We start from the raw sequence: 20,373 nt of genomic DNA, 5'->3' as shown, positions 1-20,373 counted from the left end.
AAAGAATAAATGGAAAGTTCCAAAGATAATTTGTAAGTTTGAAATGGCACACTTTTTTTTTTTTCTTTTCTTGTATCAGGAATCAAACTCAGGACCCTGTGCTTGCCAGGCGGGTGTTTGTGCCACTGAGCTATATCCTTGACCCATGCACACTATTTTTAGTATCCATGTGTAACCTCACATCATCCCATCCAGTATGTGAATCATCCCTTTGTCCATTGGAGCCACAGCATATCTGCTACTTATGTCTTAGTCACTTACTAGCCATTTCCACGATCAAATTGATTATACCAATATTGCAGTGCTGCATCTATGTAACCATTTGATAACTATTTGATAATAGCCCCCAAAACACAAAGAGTAGTGATGCTGGCAATTTCATTGTAGTGTGTTTTAATGTATTATATTATTAGTTGTTTCTAATGTATAAATTTATTTTTATCATAGGTATTTAAGCATGTATGTTTTAATGTTGTATTACTTGTTCCTAATTTATAAATCTATTTTTATCGTAGGTATATAAGCATAGGGAAAAAATAGCATATATATGGTTTAATATTATCCATGATTTCAGACATCTAGTGGAAGTCATGGAATGGCTGGCATGTATCCCTGTGGATAAGAGGAAACTACTTTATTGTATAGCATCACCTGACTGCTGAAACAAAAAGGATAGGCTCAAGCACAATAAACATTTCTTAATCATGTAATAGTCCAAAAGTTTTCCTTTTTTAAGTAGGTGGACTGAGGGATCTTCACATAAGTCATTGAAAGACCCTGACTGAGAAATTGCCATCTTCAACAAAGTGGCTTCCAGGTTTTTCCTGACAGTTATCTCTATTTTAGCCAACCAGTCATAAAAGGAAAACATGAAAAAATAAATTCAGGAAGTTTTTTTCAGCCAGTCTTGGAAATGGCAAACATCACTTATACACATATTTTATTGTTTAGTCACATAGCCACATGTAGTTACAAACAACAGTTCTACTCTACAAAGTTATTATGAACAGTTAGCCTTCTTTGGCACAAATATTCATATTCAGCTAAATAATCTGTGTCTTAACTTGTAAATTACAGATTCATGTGAACTCTTAACACTAACTGTATCATTAATTTCACTGTAATTGAGAGAAACACTTTCCTATTTTTTGCACATTAAATAACTAACTCCTTTTTATCTCATTAATAGTTCTAGAAATCTTTTATGTAATGAGAACACTGTCTAATAAGGTGAAGTTAATTGAATTGTTTTACTTGTCATTTGTTTATTCTGTGATAATTTTTGGATAAGCTACTAAAACATGTTTTCTATATTTCATTCCCCAATTGTGGAACAAAATATAGGCAATTGTTACTTTTCAAATGAATATTCTTCTATGTTGATTAGTTAATATCAATGATACTTCATAGCCAGTAACAGAGATAAAAGATGTTAATGAATAAATAAAATAATCCACAGAACTACTGTTTACTATAATTTTTCTTAAAGCTATACAAGCTCTATTTTAGAGTTATTAAACTGAACTGCTTGGAAAGTTTGTGGATTATATCCTTTGTAGCATTCAGGTTTATAGTGGAAAATAGCTTTGAGTATACTAGTTGTCAAAAATTTAGTTCTAAGGTAATTAAATTGGTTTAAATTAAACAAAGGGCAGAAATATTTTGGTAATTTTTACTAAATGGTAATGTAATTTTAGGAAAATTAATTTTTTGTTGTTTTGTTTTGAAAAATTCGTTTTCTTGAGTTAGGAAGTTTATTCTCGAGTTTTTCCCAGTAATAAAAGTAATTTATGTAATTGAATGATGTTGAATGAGAAAATAAATAAAATTTACTGAACAGTAAACTAAAGCTAATTTGCTTATGCTTAGACTAACTTTAAGTTGAGTGTTATTTTTAACTTTGAAAGTTCATCATCCTTTAGGAGCAATTAAACATGGTAGTCAACATCTCATTTTATTGTTTTCCTGGGAAATGTTATCTTTTCCCCGGGGTTTCATAAAAACAGATTTCTCCCTCTGGACTACCCTTCTTTTTTTTCAATAGCTCCATCTCTTATGTATTAGGAGGTCTTTTTGAAAGAACCTCTAGTATATAGCAAAATTAGCTTAGGCTTTCATGTGAACTCATGCTCCTCAAAGAGTATTTGGTTCTGTTTTCCCTATATCTGTATATTGGATCAAGAACCAACCAAAGAGTATTCAAGGCAGAAATCTGGAATACCAACTTTGACATTTCCTTTTGCCCTGTCCCACTTCTCAAATTTTAAACTTTTTCTTGTTAGTTAATTGCTATTACTACCACTTAGCCCTCATTGTCTTTTTCTCTAATACTCTACAGAAAAACTTCTTTCTTGGTCTGTCTTCCTTCTACTCATTGCCTGTCCAAGTTGCTTTGTTTTTCTAAATTAGAGTAATTTTTTTTCAAATCTGATCATGAGATCCTGTCCTTTATGTCACCAATCCTAGCTTTTCAGTCACTTCCTTTCACTCCTAAACTGAAGATAGAAGTACTTATAAAAGGTCCTTTTGTCCAAGCCACTGTCTGTTTCTTTAGCCTCATCTTATGCTGTGTCTCCCCCTGTCTGAAAACTGCAGCTTCACTGACTTCTGTCTGAATGTCTTTCTCCTATTTAACTCCCACTCACCTGTTAGCGGTCCATTCTCGACGTTTCCTCAGGTCACACTGGCCTTCCTGACCTGCATTCTCCGCTTCATTGTGGTACTTCTAACACTGTTGGGCTGTGTGCTTCTGTCCACTTATTTTTATTAATATCTTTCTTATTCCTAACTGTAAGTTACATGAAGTTGGGGATTGGGCCTGTTTTTTTCCAACCATTGTGTCATTATTGCTTGACATTGTGACACATAAAAGGCATTAAGTAGATATTTAGTAAGTAACTGGTATGATACAGTCTAATCAGAAATTGAATATTTGTAGTGAACTCAAAGACTGTCTGATTTCTGAAGAATGATCTTTATACTGTTCACCATAGCTATTTTTTTTTTTAATTTTTTTGGCAGAACCGGGGATTGAACTCAGACCCTTGTGCTTGCTAGGCAAGCACTTATTCTCCTGAGCCATCTCCCCAATCCTACCATAGCTAAATTTTGAATGGCAGCAGTGAGAATATTTGAGGAGCTGTGTGGAGAATGTGTTCTAGAAATACTGACAGATTATAAAAAATGATGTAATACCTGATTTCCTGATTTGGCACAAAGACATAATTTTTGACAATATAACTTTCAAAAAATATAAATTGGTGGAAACCATAAAAATGAACTTTTTAAATTTAGTACAGGGTTTACAGGGTCTCATTACAGAGATCAGATTCATAGTGATTGTCCTGTTTTCAGCCTCCCAAGCATTGGGATTACAGGCACACGCCACCAGTCTCAGTAACTGTCTCAGCACACCCCTGGGGTGGGGCCAGCATAGCATGCTGGGGATTCGAACCCCAGTCCCTGCGTCTGCCTAAGCAGGCGCTTTAATCCACCGAGCTATCTGGCTGGTCCCAAAATGAACTGTTTGCAGTTGTTATTTTTACACTAAAATTACCCTGGTGACTTTTTTCTTTGTTTTAATGATCTTTACATGATTCTAAAGTATATCATCTATGTGAAAGAAAAATTTAATAGGACACAAGGAAATTAACATTTTCACTCATATTAGGATTAATCTACATATGCTGTTTTATATTTTTCAAAATGAATATGCTATAAAGCTTTCCAAATCAATAAATATGTACTGTTATGGTTTCTGTATAATTGTCCCCCCAAAGTCTCATGCAGTCTTGGGGCAGCTTTTAGTTTGTGATTGATTACTGTGGGTATGGTTGCTGCACTTGCCCTGAGGCAGGTAATTTGCATTACAATGTAAGGAGGGACGAAAGGCTAGCTACTTGAGCTGCTGCCACCTCTCCCTTGTGCTCTTGCTCTTTGCTACCACCATGAAAAATTGTTTTCTGCTTGTGCTGCTCTGCCTTGGCGCCAGCTAATATAGGCTGAAACCTCTAGTAACTGTGAGCTAAATAAACCTTTCCTTCCTTCATTTTGAGTGCCGGGTATTTGTCACAGTGCTTCCTTTCTGGCCAAACTCACAACATCTTGGCCCATCCTACTGGACTCCTTGCTCTTCATTTTCAACATAAATCTGGCTAAAAAACCCCAGTAACAACCAGGCCACTGCCCCAGTATTTGGCTACTTCGAAATATCTTTTGAAAGATTAATCAGTCTGCCATGCTTAAACTCACTCTTAGGCAGTCTCTGGACAGGAGCAAAATGCAGACAAGTTATCTGCCAAGTCAAAACACAAATGATATGGAGCCGAACAGCCAGTGTAGCCCTTGTTCCCAGCAGAAACCTCCCAGCCTGGTCTTCACAGGCCAGCTTTCCATCCGCCTTCTGGTCTTCCGAGCTCTGGCCAGAATTTCCCGCACAGAGCACCTGAAGCTGCTCCAACTCTTCACAACTAGGCAACCTCTCTGAACCTTTCCTGTCTCTTCCCATAAGCCGTTCCCAAAACCTCATAATCCACATGGTCAGGTTGAGCCACAGCAATCACCCCACTCCTGCAGTACCAAATTCTGTCTCAGTTACTCTTCTCTTGTTGCTGGGACAAATACCCGACACTCAAAATGAAGGAAGGAAAGGTTTATTTATGTCACAGTTACTGGAGCTTTTAGTCCATATTCAGCTGGCTCCAATGCAGAGCGGCACACGGCAGAGGGCAACCTTTCATGGCGGAGGCAAAGAGCAGAGAGAGCAAATGGAGGAGTAGCAACAGCAACAATGGCAACAGAGAGGAAGTCTCTCTCTCTCTCTCTTTTATATTACATTCAGGCTCTCTGCCCCAGGCTGGGGGAAGTACTCACACCCATAATCCCAGCAGTACTAAAACCCATAATCCCAGTGGATCATGAGTTAAATCTCAAATTCTAGAAGTCCCTGCTGCATGACTGCATGAGGTTTTGGAGGGACAACTAGACACAAACCACAATGACTTTTCCATAGCAGAAAAAGAACTCAGGACCTCACGCTTACCAGACAGACACTATGCCACTGAATTCTGTGCCCCAGCTCTTATAGTGACTTTCATATTGAAGTTAGGGAGGCTCACTGGTTAGCTCAGTTGTTTAAAGTGCTTGTTTGGGCAAACTCAGTCAGGCACATGGTTTGATCCCCAGCTCCACATGCTGCACCACACCCACCCTTATGGTAGCCTGAATTAGTCCCCCCTCAAAAAAAAAAAAAAAAAAAAAAGATTCTTCAAACTGAAGTTAGGATATGATCCAAAACATGATCTGACTGACAATAGGGCAAAATGCTTGAAATGAAAAATGTGTTACTTTGATAGCAAGTACATAAAAATCCAGTCTTTTGGGCCCAAAAGAAATTGAGTAGGAAAGCAAGGTGCTTTTGTAGAATCTAATTGTTTCAACTAAGGTAGTTAACTATTAAGCACTAGTTACATAAAAATTAAAAATCTGTAAAACCCTCTAATATCAAGTCAGGTCAAAGCACTACTCTGAATTCAAGCTTATAACAGGAACTAGGAACAGACCTTTCTATAGTCATCCTTTCAATTCTACTTTCTAACTGAGCAATGCTTTCAGACAGTCTCAAAAAGACTTGTTGTTATATAAAATTGAGTATTGATGTTTTCAGTTTTTATAACAAGTTTTTAAAAAACTTTAGGACTCTCCCCACTCCCATACTTGGAGTCAAACCCAAGAACTGATACAAGCTAAGCAACCACATCCCAACCCTCTCTTTATTATTCTTTATGCTCAGGAAACAGCCAAGAATTAATTGCTGCTTTAAAATTTGGAAAAATTAGCTATGAAATCATGTGAGCCATATACTTTTTTAATCACAGTTTTATAGAATACTGACCACTTGATCTGGATTTTAATACTGGCCTGTAAGTCCATATCCTGTAGCAAATAATTTATTGAATATATAGTTTGGTTTAGGCTCTGGACTAAGCAGTAGAGAGAAGATAGATTACAATATAGGTACCAGCTTTGCCCTTGAATAAGATCAGCTTGTAAATGTTGCATTTTCTTGCCATTCTTTTTTTTTTTTTTTTAATATATTTGGTACAAGGTCTCACCACACAGCTCCAACTTGTAGTGATTCTCCTGTTTTCAGCCTCCCCAGTGCTGGAGTTATAGGCATGCCCCACCACAGCCCGTTTCTGGTGGCTGGTTCCATAGGAATGCAGTACCAGGGATCAAACGCGGGTCCTTGCACTTGCCAGGCAGGCGCTTAGACGGCTGAGCTATCTTCCCAGCCCTCTGAATAATATTTTGTTTTTTGTTTCTTATCTACTTCAAAGAGTTCCTTTTTTCCTTGGTTAAGTATTCTAATTGCTTTTTACTTGTTATTTTCTTTGTCTCTTGAATAACTTTGCAGTTGTCTCCTTGCACACTGACTGCAACTCAAGTGTAAACATAAGGCTTTAGTGTACCTATTCTGCTTGTCAGTTATCTGAGACTCAGGACATGTGTATTTCATTAGTTTCAGAGGTCTACCTTTCCCAGCAAACAGAACGTACTATAAACCACTGAAATTAATTCAGTATGGCACCTGCATACATCTAGACAGACCATTGAAACAATAGAGAACCCACTTTACACTATTTGGGAATTTGATTTACAGTAAAGATAGTATTGTGGGGGCCAGGGAGATGGCTCAGTAGAACAAGCACTTCCCTGGCAGGCGCAAGGGCCTGAGTTCAATCCGTAGTTCTGCAAAAAGAATAGAAAAGATAGTATTGTAGCTCAGTTGGGGAAAGGATAATTTAATGATTGCTTATAATATAACTGGCTAACCAGCTGGAATTAAATTGTTAGAATATCAAAAGGTGGGAAGAAAAGAAAGGAGGGACCATGAGAAATGAAGGTTTATATTGGAAGGACTGACAAAATCAAGATAGTCAATTATAGCAAAAGACTTAGCTGTAAATTCAAGGACAGAAAAAAAACTGACTTTCTAAGAAACCAAGAAGCTAAAGAAACTAAATTGTATTGAATTTTAAAATTTTATTGCTAAATATACACATGAATATAAAGTATATAAATGAGAAAGTATATATTTATGTGTTGAATATGTTTATATTTGATTGTGTTAACTGAAGAACAATATGGGAGAAATAATACTTGGTTGCAAGATGAATTCACTGACAGAGTGAGAGGGCAAGAGAGACAAGGTAGAAAAAGATCCTGCTTTAAAAACTATATGATATGCCATGTATACCTTTATGTACCATATACGTGCTTGTTCATTTACAAAGACTTAATAGAATAATGTCCTTCAGCACAGTAAATACAAAAATGACCAAATCCTTTTAAACTTTTCTAAAAAGCCTTTAAAAGAGCAACTGAATATATATAGCTTTTTAAAAAAGTCTTATCAGTTTTCATAGCCTCCTTATAAATCTTTACTTTTTCAAAAGTATGTTTTAGTCAACTCATTGTGTTTTGTAAATAATGAGATCCAAATGAGACACTGTTGACATTAGATGTTTTATCATTATAATTATTAAAATGATTTTAAAAATTAAGTTTATCTTCAGTAAAATTTAGATTTAAATCATACTTCATTTTAACATAAGTTTTGCTAACTAGTGCTTTAAATTTTTTTCTCATTTGTTCTTTATGTTTTGTTTTTGTTTTTAACCAGGGATTGAACTCAGGACCTTGTGCTTGTGAGACAGGCGCTTATGCCACTGAGCTATCTCCCAAATCTCCCTGGCCCATACCATTGATACCCCTGATCCGGATGATAAATGCCAATTTGGGCTCTGCAGAGACATAGGAGTTACCACCTTTTCTCGCCATCCTAGCCATTTGGATCTCAGTTCTGTACATCTGTCTCTGCTCCTTATGATAGTGTCTGACTTTTTCATAGAAGAGCTCCCTTTTCACGTTGTGAAGCATCTTGTGGGCAAACTTCTTTCTCAGGTGCTTTATCTTCAACTCTGCAAAATGTCTTCGCTTTTTCTTGAGTTTCTGGTGCAGCAGGAACCTTCTTTTTCTCTTTGATGCTCTCCATGGTTCCAGCCAGAAAAGAGCTGAACACCTAATTTGAAGACAATGGTATACAATATAACAACCATTGTTGAATTTCATTCATTCTGTTTAGCAAAATACTGTATCATTTCTAATGGTCTTTTCTACTATTTTTTATTCTGTTTTTCAATTTTTTTTAAAAAAAAGTCTACAGGTCTAGATGGATGTGAAATACTGCATATCGCTTATAATCTTAGTCTGACCCAGCAGTACACTGAGATCCATTTACCAACATTTCCTGAAACCCACTTGTATGCAGTGTTTTTCGATTAGATTTTTCTTCCCTTCTGTAATCTAATCTGCTTTTCCCACATATTGTACTTTACACCTCCTAAACCACAACATTCTGTGCTAAAACTTTAGAGACCTATATAATTCCTCAGTTACACCTTCTGTGTCTTTCAAGTACTGTGGCTTCCTGAACTGGAAAATGTTCCTTAGTCTTCATTACGTTTCATACTTTCTACTGGCTAAATACAGTGCCATAATATGATTGAAAAGAAATCTTATGTAAAAAGTTTCCTCAGCTCTTTGTATTTGAACTTAATATTTTTATAGAATGACCTGTGGTGAATAATTTAATCATGCTTTTAACATTCTTGAGAGCTAGTACGTAACAATGGAAAGAAAATAACTTTGGAGTCATAGGAAAGGTGTTAAGTCTTGATCGAAGTCAAATTACTACCTTAAGTCTGTATTTAATAAGTGAGAAGATGGCTACGATGAGCACATTAAGTGATGTATGTAAAACACTTAGCAAGCACAATAATTGAGTATATTAGTTTATTGTCCTTGACAGGTTAAATTTTTTTTATGGCTCTGGACATGAGAACATGTTTCACTTGGCCAATTTATAAGTTTTCAAAATTTAAGATAATCTTTTTAATTATGCCAGATTTGGCTCACTTAATAAGAATGATGCCTAATTCAATATAAATATTTATAACCCAAAACCCTTATGGCACTCTACTTTCAAGCTGTTTATCAAATGATTTTTAGGGCCTGAAACTGACATTTTGACATGTTTTTAGTGACTATGTAATCATCTCACCACTTGACACCATTGAGGCCAATTGCAAAATTACATGTTCAAAGAGTTGAGAGGCTGAATGAAGCCTACAATCAACAAATATTTTTGTGAATTCTGAAAGTGATGTGAGTCACCTGTTTGATTATTTGGAATTTTGAGATATTGTTAGATACTGACACAGTTCTAAGCCACTGTGTATTATAAAAGCTTAAGTTCTGTATTAAATATATTCATTTTAATTACTTTTTCAGTTTTTTGAAGGGAGGGTCTTGCTATATAGTTCAGTCTGCCCTTGAACTCTGTACCCCAGGCTGGCTTTAAACTCATAACAGTACTCCTGCCTCAGCCTCCAGAGTGCTAAGATTACAGGAATGCACCACCATGCCTGTCTACGTTACTAATTCTATATACATACCATACTTTTTTCCTTAGATGGCTTACATCTTTTTAACTTAACTCACTGTTTCTTTTGTTATTATTTTCTTAACTTTGAAATATAGTTTCTAGGGGAGGCATGGAGATGGCTCAGTAGAGCACAAGGCAAGCGCAAGGGCCTGAGTTCAATCCCCAGTTCTGCCTCCCCCCCCCCAAAAAAAAGGGGGGCCTGGGGAGATAGCTCAGTAGAATAAGTGCTTGCTTGGCAAGTGCAGGGTCCTGAGTTCAATCCCTGGTACCAAAAAAAAAAAGAAAGAAAGAAAGAAAATACAGTTTCTAGTTTTTGATAGATACCTATTCCATTTTTCTTTAAGACTGGGACAGAGAGAAATTACTTGAAGCTTGGATGTCCAACCCAGAGAATTGCTGCCAACGATCAGGTGTTCAAATGCCAACTCCACCACCAAGCGGGTACAATGCTTGGGACACCCTTCCTTCTCCAAGAACTCCAAGGACTACACGCTCTTCTGTCACCTCTCCAGATGAAATCAGTTTATCTCCTGGGGATTTAGATACCAGTTTGGTATGGTTTACTGTTTGATGTATTTCCTATAATTTAGCTTGTAGTCTTTTAGATTTTAAATTGCTTGACCAGGGAGATGGCTCAGTGGAATAAGCACTTCCCTGGTAAGTGCAAGGGCCAGAGTTCAATCCCCAGTTCAAAAAAAAAAAAAAAAAAAAAAAAAGAAAGAAAAAAAAAGAAAAGATTTTAAATTGTTTAATATTATTACATGGAGTGTCTGGTTTTACTCTTATAATTAAATCCTTTATTGTTCTCTAAAGCTTCACTTACTTTCCCTCTCTGATAGACCCTTATCACAAACTGTTTTGTAACTTTTGAACTGTAGATTAAAAACCAAGCAATTTTCTTTTGTCATTTTATTTTATTTTATTTGGCTGAACCGGGGATTGAACACAGGCCTTTGTGCTTGCCAGGGAAGCGATTATTCTACTGAGCCATGTCCCCTGCCCCCTTTTGTCATTTTAAAACAGAAAACAAAACAGTTTGGGGAAATCCATCTATTTACTATATTTTTACTCAAAAGCTCCAGTATGTTCAAAAGCAACATGCTGAAATATTAAAAATTAAGTTAATGCACTTTAACCTGAAAATATAAAAACTTTTTGTTTTGTTTTGTTTTGTTTTGCTTTGCTTTGCTTTGATGGTACAAGGAATCAAACTCAGGACCTTGGGCTTGCCTTGCAAGCACTTACTCCACTGACCTATCTCCCTGGCCCTAGAAACTTTTTAATAATTTATTAAAAGCTACTAATGGACCAGGGAAATAGTTTAGCAGCATAAAAGCGCCTGCCTGGCAAGTGCAAGGTCCTGAATTCAGTCCCCAGTGGGGGGGGGGGGGTACTAATGTTTAAAGATTTACAATATATCATATATTTCATACATAGCATGTACATTTCTTTCAGTAAAGTTTCTGGAGCTTGTTATCCAGATGCATTTTCATAGCAAATATTTCCTCTTTAAGGAATAATACGGCCCTGATGTGGATTTTCAGTTGGCATGCCATTGGTATACTTGTGGGAAATTTTGGTGTTTCTTGAAATGGTTCAGACACTCAAAAGTTGTGATAAATACAGATGTGTTCCTTGTTTTAGGACATTTTGAAAAACAGAATCCTATTTCTACAACTCAAACCTGTGACATGAAAGTTTGCTTCTATAAAGGCATGGATGAGAAGATACATTTTATAGTACAGTTTCTTGCTTAGAAAGCCGCAAATTCCTACTCTTAATATATATCCTCAGTTGCTATGTTAAAAATACAGTTATTCTAATTTCATAGATTTCCCAGGACAAGTGTAAGATGAGGGACATTATATTGAAGTGATTGTTTTGTAGCATGGAACTTGACCTTGACCTGAATAGATTGTATATATTTGTTTTTAGTACTTCCCAAATGCACAGATGCTGATTAATATGTAAATATGAAATTCAAGAGTTTTACTTCTGCACTAAAACAGTTAATCCCACAATAGTTTATAATGAGATAGTCATAGTATTTGTTATTCAGAGGACAATAATTGCCTTTATGGTTTTTAGTTTTTGAGGCTTTGAGTCAGGGTTTCACCGTGCAATTCAGGCTGGCCTTGAACTCGCTTTGTAGCCCAGACTTGCCTTGAATTTGAAGTGTTCCTCATATCTCAGTCTCCTGAGTACGGGGTTACCAGCATGTGCCACTAACTCTTAACTTGCCCCTGTAATTATGAAACACTTTTAAAATTTATAATTACTAATATTTATGCCATTAAACCAATGAGCAAAATGAATGCATTGTTCTCCTCAAATCATGTCTCTGTTTAAGTCATTCTTCTTTATCTCCAGTGTGACATTTGTATGTGCAGTATTTCTATATTTGAGGATCCAGTGGATATGCCCTGTGGACATGACTTTTGTAGAGGATGTTGGGAGTCGTGAGTATATGAGCAGCTTAGCTTCTCTTACTGCATGATAGAACTCTGATTTGCTAATAAAATTGTTTGCTTTCAATATTTAATGGTGTGGATAATTTATACTGATTTCAGAGTTAACACTGAAATGCACTACATTTTACTACGAAGGAAGAATATTTATTCTTTCTAGTTATTGTATTTAATACAGTTTAGTAATATAAGATTCTTTGGGGAACACAGCAGGTAAATATAATTTTTCTTGGTGTTTTATATAACATCTAATACAAATTTTAACCCATCACCTAAATTTCAAGAATCAGTTGCTGTGTTTTGTTCCAACAATTGTAAGCATTTGTTTTTGTACTTTCTCTGAATTTTCGTATAAGAGCCATGAAAATCTGTAAAAATATGGATGTTTAAAAGTTCTGTCTATTCTATACAAAGTGAAATGTTCCTACTAGACATAGTTGGACATATGTATCAAGTGCATATTTTATTTTGTCTCATGTTTGTCTCTATTTTCTTTCTTCTTGCTAAGATTTTTGGTTTCTCATTAAATTGGCATTTTTGAGACAAGTTTGTAAAACAAATGAAGATTAAGTATGATGAGCAGTCTGAAATCTTATCCTCTCTATAGACACACAAAGCTGTTGTTTGGTGACTTAACAAATTTGTCATTACTAGTAAGGGAATCTTTTATAAAGCAGTTTTCCAATTATATTTTTATGGAGTACTGGTTATCAAGCATAGGATGCTGAGGAAAACTGGATGAGAGCATGAAAGAACCTGAGCTGATTTTCTAGGTTTTGTTTTTGTTTTTTAACAGCTTTGTTGTACAGTTGATATATGTCAAGCCATGCATTTAAAACCATCAATCACCACCATCAAGATAATGAATATTCATCACCCTCTTATTTCCCCTTAAATATGTGTGTTTATTCTCTGCCTTCTTATTCTCCCACACACATTCCCTGACCCTCAAATCTGTAGACAACTTGTCGGCCTTTTATTCCAGTAAATCAGGACTGTAGTCTTTTAGGTAGGATCAGATCAGTGTAGATGATACAAGTAAACTGGATGATAAAGAGCAAAGGTTACAAGTGAAAGCAATCATTGGTCCAAGCATAAAAATAAAATATCTGCCGAGGTATAGTACTTTATTTTGCTTAAAATGGTTAACTTTATTGTGTTAGAAGGTGTTACTTGGGGGGCCAGCCAGATAGCTCAGTATATTAAAGTACCTACTTAGGCAGACACAGGGACCAGGATTCAATCCCCGGCATGCCATGCCAGTCCCACCCCCAGGTGGGCATGGTGGCGCATACCTGTAATCCCAGTGCTTGGGAGGCTGAAAAGAGGAGGATCACTCCGAGTCTGATTTGTGTAGTGAGACCCTGTAGACCCTGTACTAAATACATTTAAAAAGAAAGAAAGTAAGTTACTGGGTTTTCCCAAGTTTGCAGAAGTTGGCCTTATTTTGTAGATGTTACCCTTAGTTTGTTTATGAAAACTGAACTTACCTTGGAATTACTTGAAGTTTTTTGAACTTCATTGACCTTGCTCACCTGACTCAGGTCACAGGAACCATCTTCTACACTCCCACTCACCACTATTTAGCTGTGAGACATCTGTGGTAAGATTTAAATTTGAAAGATCTAATTATTGTTTTCTTTAGTATCTTAACTTGCCTACCTAGGATTCTCCCCCATACTCCTGCTATTTCTTGTCAATTCAAACACCAGGAAAACAGGTTCCGTGTTCTGCAATTCATATTTTGATAAAATCATTTTTAAATTAATTGCATTCATTACAGTCATATAATAAAGAAACTCCTCTCTAAAAATGAGGAAGAATTTTTAAAGGCCTGTAGACAGTTTAAAAACCTCTCTTTCACTTCCCAATTCTTCTGTTTTAGCAATCTAATGAGATACTTTGAATCATTTATGCTAATAAAAGAAAATTATTTTTTTCTACCCAGACTAGAATATTCTTTTTTTTTTTAATAGCAGAATATTTTTATTGAGGGTGAGAAAGCTTCTGTCCAAGAGAGGGACAAGGGGACCCAAGTAGGTTGTGTGAGAGTTTGCCTTTTCCAGGGATTTTTACAGATCAAAACCATGTAGAATATTCTTCTAATATTAAGGATAAGAGGTCAGGCTCTGATTATGGTGGAATTCTAGGCTATGAATTTCAGCTGTGCTATTTATTGTTGACTTAGGCAAGTGGTAATCTGTGAGTCTGATTTTTGAAATGGCAATAATAGTTAATATTTCATGGGATTATTTACAGGTGTATAATCACTGTGAATATGTTAGACATTTTTCTAAACATAGTAATAAACAGAGAGCCTATCTGTGATAGCATCTAAGTAGCTCATCTATAAGATTAAAATATAGGTAAAATTGGCCCCAAATTTACTCCTTTCACTGATGTTCGTCAACTCTATCTTCTACTTACAAATTTAGTGGAAAAGTGTATCATGAGTCTGAATAACATAGCCCCCAAAGAATTGATCTTATCTTCAATGAAGTCTTTCAACTTCAGTCTCCTAAATCCCCAGAAATAATTAAGTCTATTCTGTTGTTTTGAAAATACATAAAATTGAAAACATCATTCAGTACATAGTGTGCATTCCCAAAAATGGGACTTAGCTGGAACATAATCAGCCTTGAAAACTAGAAAGTAGAGTCAGTAGGCCTGTCCGTGCCTTACCTTACTGTGCCTTACAGAGGAGCCACCAAGCAAGAGAATAGTGATGGCTGCTAAGGCCAGGAGAAACTGACTGGGGCGGGCATCTTTAATCTCTAGTTTTCAAGTCTGATTACTTTCCAGCTGGGTCTTATTTTTAGGGTATGATAGTATATCTAAGCAAAATATGCAAGTTGACAGGGACTAGGGGTATTAAACTATATTCAGCTTTCAGGAACTCCATAGATAAACAAGAAAAATTCTTATATTATGACAAAGGAAAGTCTTCGAATAGCTGGTCTCTAACTTTTAGTAGTGAGACCTCTTTATACTCTTAAAATTATTGAAGATTCCAAATAGTTATTTCATGCTGATACATACACTATAGCCACAGATCATTTATTGTTATGCTTGCAAGCTGAACAATCAGCTAAGAAATTTTCTTAGAGACCACTATTATGTTTTAGCATACATCAGCCATTCTGTTTAAGCCCCCTCCCCTTTTGAACAGAATATCCCAAAGATGTGTATTGAGAGGTCAAGATTTAATAAAATTAATAATCCTTACTATTCTGTCAATGATATTGTTTTTGTTCTTTTGTTTTTGCTAGTACTGTGTGCCCAGGGCAGGGCCAGCAAGGCATGTGGTATCAGGAATTGAACTCAGGTCTTTGTATTTGCTAGGCAGGCACTTAGACTGCTGACTTATCTCCCGAAATCTGACATTCTTAAATGAAACTTTTTTTTGTTTGTTTAAGTGTGAGAGTGATGTAGTGAAGAATACAAAGATCACTACTAGTACAAATTTTGTTCCAGTGCTGTGATTTGTACTCAGGCACCAGCAATTTTAACCAAAATGCACAAAAGTGTTAGTAGCATTATGAAAATTATTTTGACCTCATAAATCTCCTGAAAGGTGACAGGTACCCCCAAAACTCCACAGTTCATACTTTAAGAACTACTGTTCTCCCAGCATTTCCTGAGTGCTTCATCTGTTCTGAATCGTAGAGTAATACAAATAATTTTTAACTGGAAACTGCGGTATTGAATGATTTTCTGTTAGAATATTTCAGAGTTTGTGGAGACAGTGTGGTTTTGAATCATACTGAAAAATAGAAGGGACAATTTTAAATATGTTGAATGTAAAATCCCTGTAGGATCTTTAAATAAAAATATCATGTTTATAATAAGATGTGTAAGCAGAAATATCTGGATTGTTTGGGGTTTTATTTAACCCTTAAAAGCTTTTTACAAAAACAAATTTTTTTGTAAATTAAAAGCCATTTGAGAATAAGAACAAAGAGCTTATTTTCCTTTGTTTTGGATTTCAGATAGAGGGTCTCACTGTGTAGTGTAGCTGGCCTCAAACATGTGGTAATCCTGCCTTAACCTCCTCAGTTCTGGAATTTAATGTGTGGGCCATCATGTGAGATTTGGCTTTTGAACTGAAGTCATTATCATATACAGTGGTACCTTAGTGTTCATCATTAGTTGATTCCTAGAGGTTCAGCAAGTACCAAACAAATCCTTTGGGCTGGACAGGGTAGTGAGTTGCAAGGCACTCAGCACAGGGAAGTTCTAGCTATATACTACGGAAAATTGCCACACAGTAAGGACTAGAACAAAATGCTTTTAAAGTTTGATGTGTTTCAAAGCAATTGAGTACTTACTTTTCCCTTACTTTGGGAGGACACCCAAAGGTAAAGAAGGAAAGGTTAATTGGCCCACAGTTTATTTGGCTTTAATTCGTAGTAGTCTGTCCCCAAGGTAAGGAACAAACTCACTTATCCCTTATCCAAGCTGTTCACCTTTAGGGCAGGTAGCACTAACACCCTCAATCCTAGCATGGCATTGATCCCAATATCAAACACTAGGTCTGGCCATCTCAAAAAGGTGGTCCCACCTATGGCTACAAGAGGCTTTGGAGAGACATCTGTATACAAGCCATAACAAGTTACAAGGCATGACTGTAGTTAGGATGTCAGCTATGTGTAGATTGCCTGAGGAAATTGTATGGAATGGGAAGGGGAGAATTTTGTGGTAAAAAACTGGGAAGAAAAAATGTAAGGGATTAGAAAAAAGGCACTAGTGTAAAAATGCACAAGAAATTGTCAGAAATAAAAAGAATACAAAATATAAATAACAAATTAGGTCCCAAAGCTGTGGGAAAAGAAAATTTGAAGAGACCAATGAGCAGTATCTCATGCTCCAGAGAAATCAAGAAAGATAATGAAAAGTCTTAAATGAAATGGCCCAGTAGATAGTCCTCGTGGTCCCTTGAGAGCCAGCCATTCAGTGAAGAGGTGATAGAAGACAAAGTGCTCAAGTTGCACTGTGAGCAGGATGGACTAGAAGGGAAGACATATCATTGACTGTTGTGACAGGAGAAACTTCGATGTAAAAGGAGTATAATTAAAAAAAAATAAAAAAAGGAGTAGAATCAGTTGTTTGGTTAGAAACAGAAGCTCAGTTTGAGCTTTTTTATTGTGCCCAAGCTCAGAGCCATTAGAGAGGGAGAAAGCAAGGGAAGATTAAAGGAGAGTGTAGGTCCCAGAGCTGGCCAGAGGATTATCAGAGAGATGAAAGAAGCAGCCCTTTTTGCTGAAATTGGTGAGGAAGAAGGCAAAGACAGTTAAAGATGCTGCCAAGTTTAGGATGTAGTAGAGTTTTAAGAGAGGGCTATCTGATGGGAACTCTGTTTTCTGTGAAATACCAGGTGAAGGTGTTGAAATGGAGCAAAGAGATCTAGTCCAATGGGGTCTCAGGTTGCTTTTATTTCTTCAAAGTGAATGACAGAGGCTGAAAGAACCAAAGAAAAATACTGTAATCAGTGAAATAATCTTAATTATTGACTATGATATCTAGAGTTGTGATTTAATTCTCCTGTTTTCCATTTATTTTCTCTAGGTTTAAGTGAAATTCAATATAATACTGATTTCAAAAGCCTGTTTCTTGCTTTTCCACAGGCAGAATTGAATAATGAAAACAATAAACCTTGCTAAGATTCATGGATTTTTATTCAAAGTCAGGCACAATGCAAATTTTTCACGTTATCTGTGTGATTCCCATATGCCATGGGAAATGAGTATGATTATCCCATTTTACATTGGGTGAAGCCAAGGCTCACAGTAGTTTAATATTAAGATTGTTAAGCTGAAGATTTAGAATTTTCTGACTCATAATTCTGTGTGTATAATATTTGTTTTGAGTTTTTGTTTTGTCTTGACATACTGGGAACTATACCCATGACTTTCACAAGTCACCCATGACTTGCATCCCCAGCTCTCCCCTATCTCCTTTTAGGACAGGATCTTGCTAAATCTCTAAGTTGACCAGGCTCAGGTTGAACTTTAAGTCTTCCTGCCTTAGCTTCCAGGAAGCTGGGATTGCAGTCATGGGCCACCAAAGCCAGCTAGAAAAATCTTGTTCTTAGTGACTTAATTGGCCTTGAGTTAGATTCCTGCCACTTTGTCTTTCTTTACAACCTCAATAGTCTACCAATAGATTCTAGTCATAGAAGCTATTACAATATTCATAAAAACAAAATACAAAGAGAAAACTCTCTACCATAGCCCCTTTTTATTTAAATGGAGTATTATAAACTGAATATGATGTTCTAAGCCACTCATTTTGGAGTATTTTTACTATTAAATAAAATTAAACACTGTTTCAGACTTTAAAGATAAGCAAAACAAACAGAAAATATAAAATAGACTAATTTATGTGTATATATTCATTTGTATATATACATAAATTATATATGCCCAGAAAATGAATGGCTGAGCAGATACTATTATCATTGATATCCTATAATTTACTGTGTTTGTATGTTTGCGTGTATGTGTGTACACACACATTCTAGAAACCTAAGGCCTGATGCATGCTAAGCATACAACTCCACCACTGAAGTGTACATCCTAGTGTTTGTTGGTATTCTTTTAATTGAGCTCTTAACAGAAAATTGAGATTTAAAAAAACTCTTAGGATGTACAGATCACTTACACCATGCCTTTTTTTCTATCAATTGATAATTTGAATAGATTTTTAAATCTGAAAATTCAAGAAGGTGAAGCTCACAACATTTTCTGCCCTGCATATGAGTGCTTTCAGCTTGTGCCTGTGGATATCATAGAAAGTGTAGTTTCTAAGGAGATGGACAAACGATACCTACAGTTTGATATTAAGGTATGTAACTAAAATCTGATAGTCAAAATTTTAACTTTACTGAACTTGTATAACATGTTATTTGTTTTTATTTTTGAAAACAAAATTATTGATGTATTGGTCAACTTCTCCATTGTTTGGGCAATGTACCTAACACTTGCAATTTAAATGAGGTTTTTTGGGCTCATGGTTTAAGAAGACTCAGTCCTTGGTGTACTGACACCATGGAGGAATGGTGTGGTGGGAACAGGAATAATGGGCAAGGCAGTCACTTTAAGCAATTGAAATTATCCCATACATACTGTCTGATCACAGGGCTATAAAATTAGAAATTTTTGACAAAAAAAACTACAAAAACACCATGAATACATGGAAATTAAATAACAACCTCCTAAACAACCAGTGGGTCACAGATGAAGTTAGAAAATATTTACAATCAAACAAAAATGCAGATACAACTTACTGAAAGCTGTGGGATGCAATGAAAGCTGTCCTAAGAGGAAAATTTATAGAGGTAAATTCGCACATTAGGAAAACAGAACAAGCCCAAATAAATGAGCTTGTGCTATACCTCAAGCTTCTAGAAAAAGAAGAGCAAGTCAAGACCAAAGCCCACAGACGGCAGGAAATTATAAAGATTAGACAGAAATTAATGCATTGGCAACTTAGAATATAATACAAGGAATAAATGAATCAGAGTTGGTTGTTTGAACAAACAAATAAAGTTGACATACCCATAGCCAATCCCAATCAAAAGAAAACATAAATTCATGCATTAAAGAATGAAAAGGGTGAAATCATTACAGACCCTAGAGAAATTCAGATCATCAATACCTACTTCCAAAATCTTTACTCTCAAAGAATGGAAAACATGGAGGAAATGGACACTTTCCTACATACATGTGAAATACCAAAGCTGAAAAGATATACAAACTCTAAATAACCCAACAATGAGAAATGAAATTGAAAATTAATTAAAAACCTAAAACAAAGAAAAGCCCGTGTCCCAATATATTCACAGCAGAATTCAACAAGAAATTCAGAGAAGATTTAATGCCAACATTCCTAAAACTCTTCAGTAAAATTGAAAGGGAAGCAATTCTCATTCTTGGAGGCAAGTATTACTCTGATTCTGAAACCACAGAAAGATCCAATTAAAAAATAGAACTGCAAGCCAGTCTCTCTAATGAGTATAGATGCAAAAGTCCTCAGTAAAATACAAGAAAATAGAATGCAGCAAATTATCAAGAAGATTATCCATCATTTCTGGTTCCAGGCTGTGGGCAGCCAAGGTTTACAGTGCAGTTATGTCTAAGTCCAAGAACCACACACATACAACCAGTCCCAGAAATGGCATCAAGAAACCTTGGTGACAAAAATGCGAATCTCAAGGGAGTAGATGCAAAGTTCCTTTGGAACATGCATTTTGCCAAGAAGCACAACAAGAAATGCAGGCACTCTACTGGGAATTTTCCTGGAGGATCTGAAAACATCATATCATAGGGATATATGTGTGCCTATGTTTATAGCAGCACAATTTGTGATAGCCAAATCTTGGAAACAACCAAAGTGCCC

The 20,373-nt window shown here is 35.9% G+C and overlaps 1 protein-coding gene across 8 annotated transcripts in view; it reads left to right on the top strand.

Annotated features, from left to right (window-relative positions):
• Nucleotides 1-20,373, top strand: part of Ankib1 (ankyrin repeat and IBR domain containing 1) — a 156,545-nt gene that overhangs the window by 72,652 nt on the left and 63,520 nt on the right. For all 8 annotated transcript variants that reach the window (XM_023706525.1, XM_023706527.1, XM_023706528.1 and 5 more), the window contains exons 6-8: nt 9,853-10,061; nt 11,879-11,967; nt 18,675-18,819. In XM_023706525.1, coding sequence (XP_023562293.1) covers nt 9,853-10,061; nt 11,879-11,967; nt 18,675-18,819 — 443 coding nt within the window. The remainder of the gene's footprint in view (nt 1-9,852; nt 10,062-11,878; nt 11,968-18,674; nt 18,820-20,373) is intronic.

The sequence above is a fragment of the Octodon degus genome, unplaced genomic scaffold (assembly GCF_000260255.1).
Source record: "Octodon degus isolate 3935 unplaced genomic scaffold, OctDeg1.0 scaffold00262, whole genome shotgun sequence".
Lineage (NCBI taxonomy): Eukaryota > Metazoa > Chordata > Mammalia > Rodentia > Octodontidae > Octodon > Octodon degus.
This window is presented reverse-complemented; position numbering and strand designations above follow the sequence as displayed.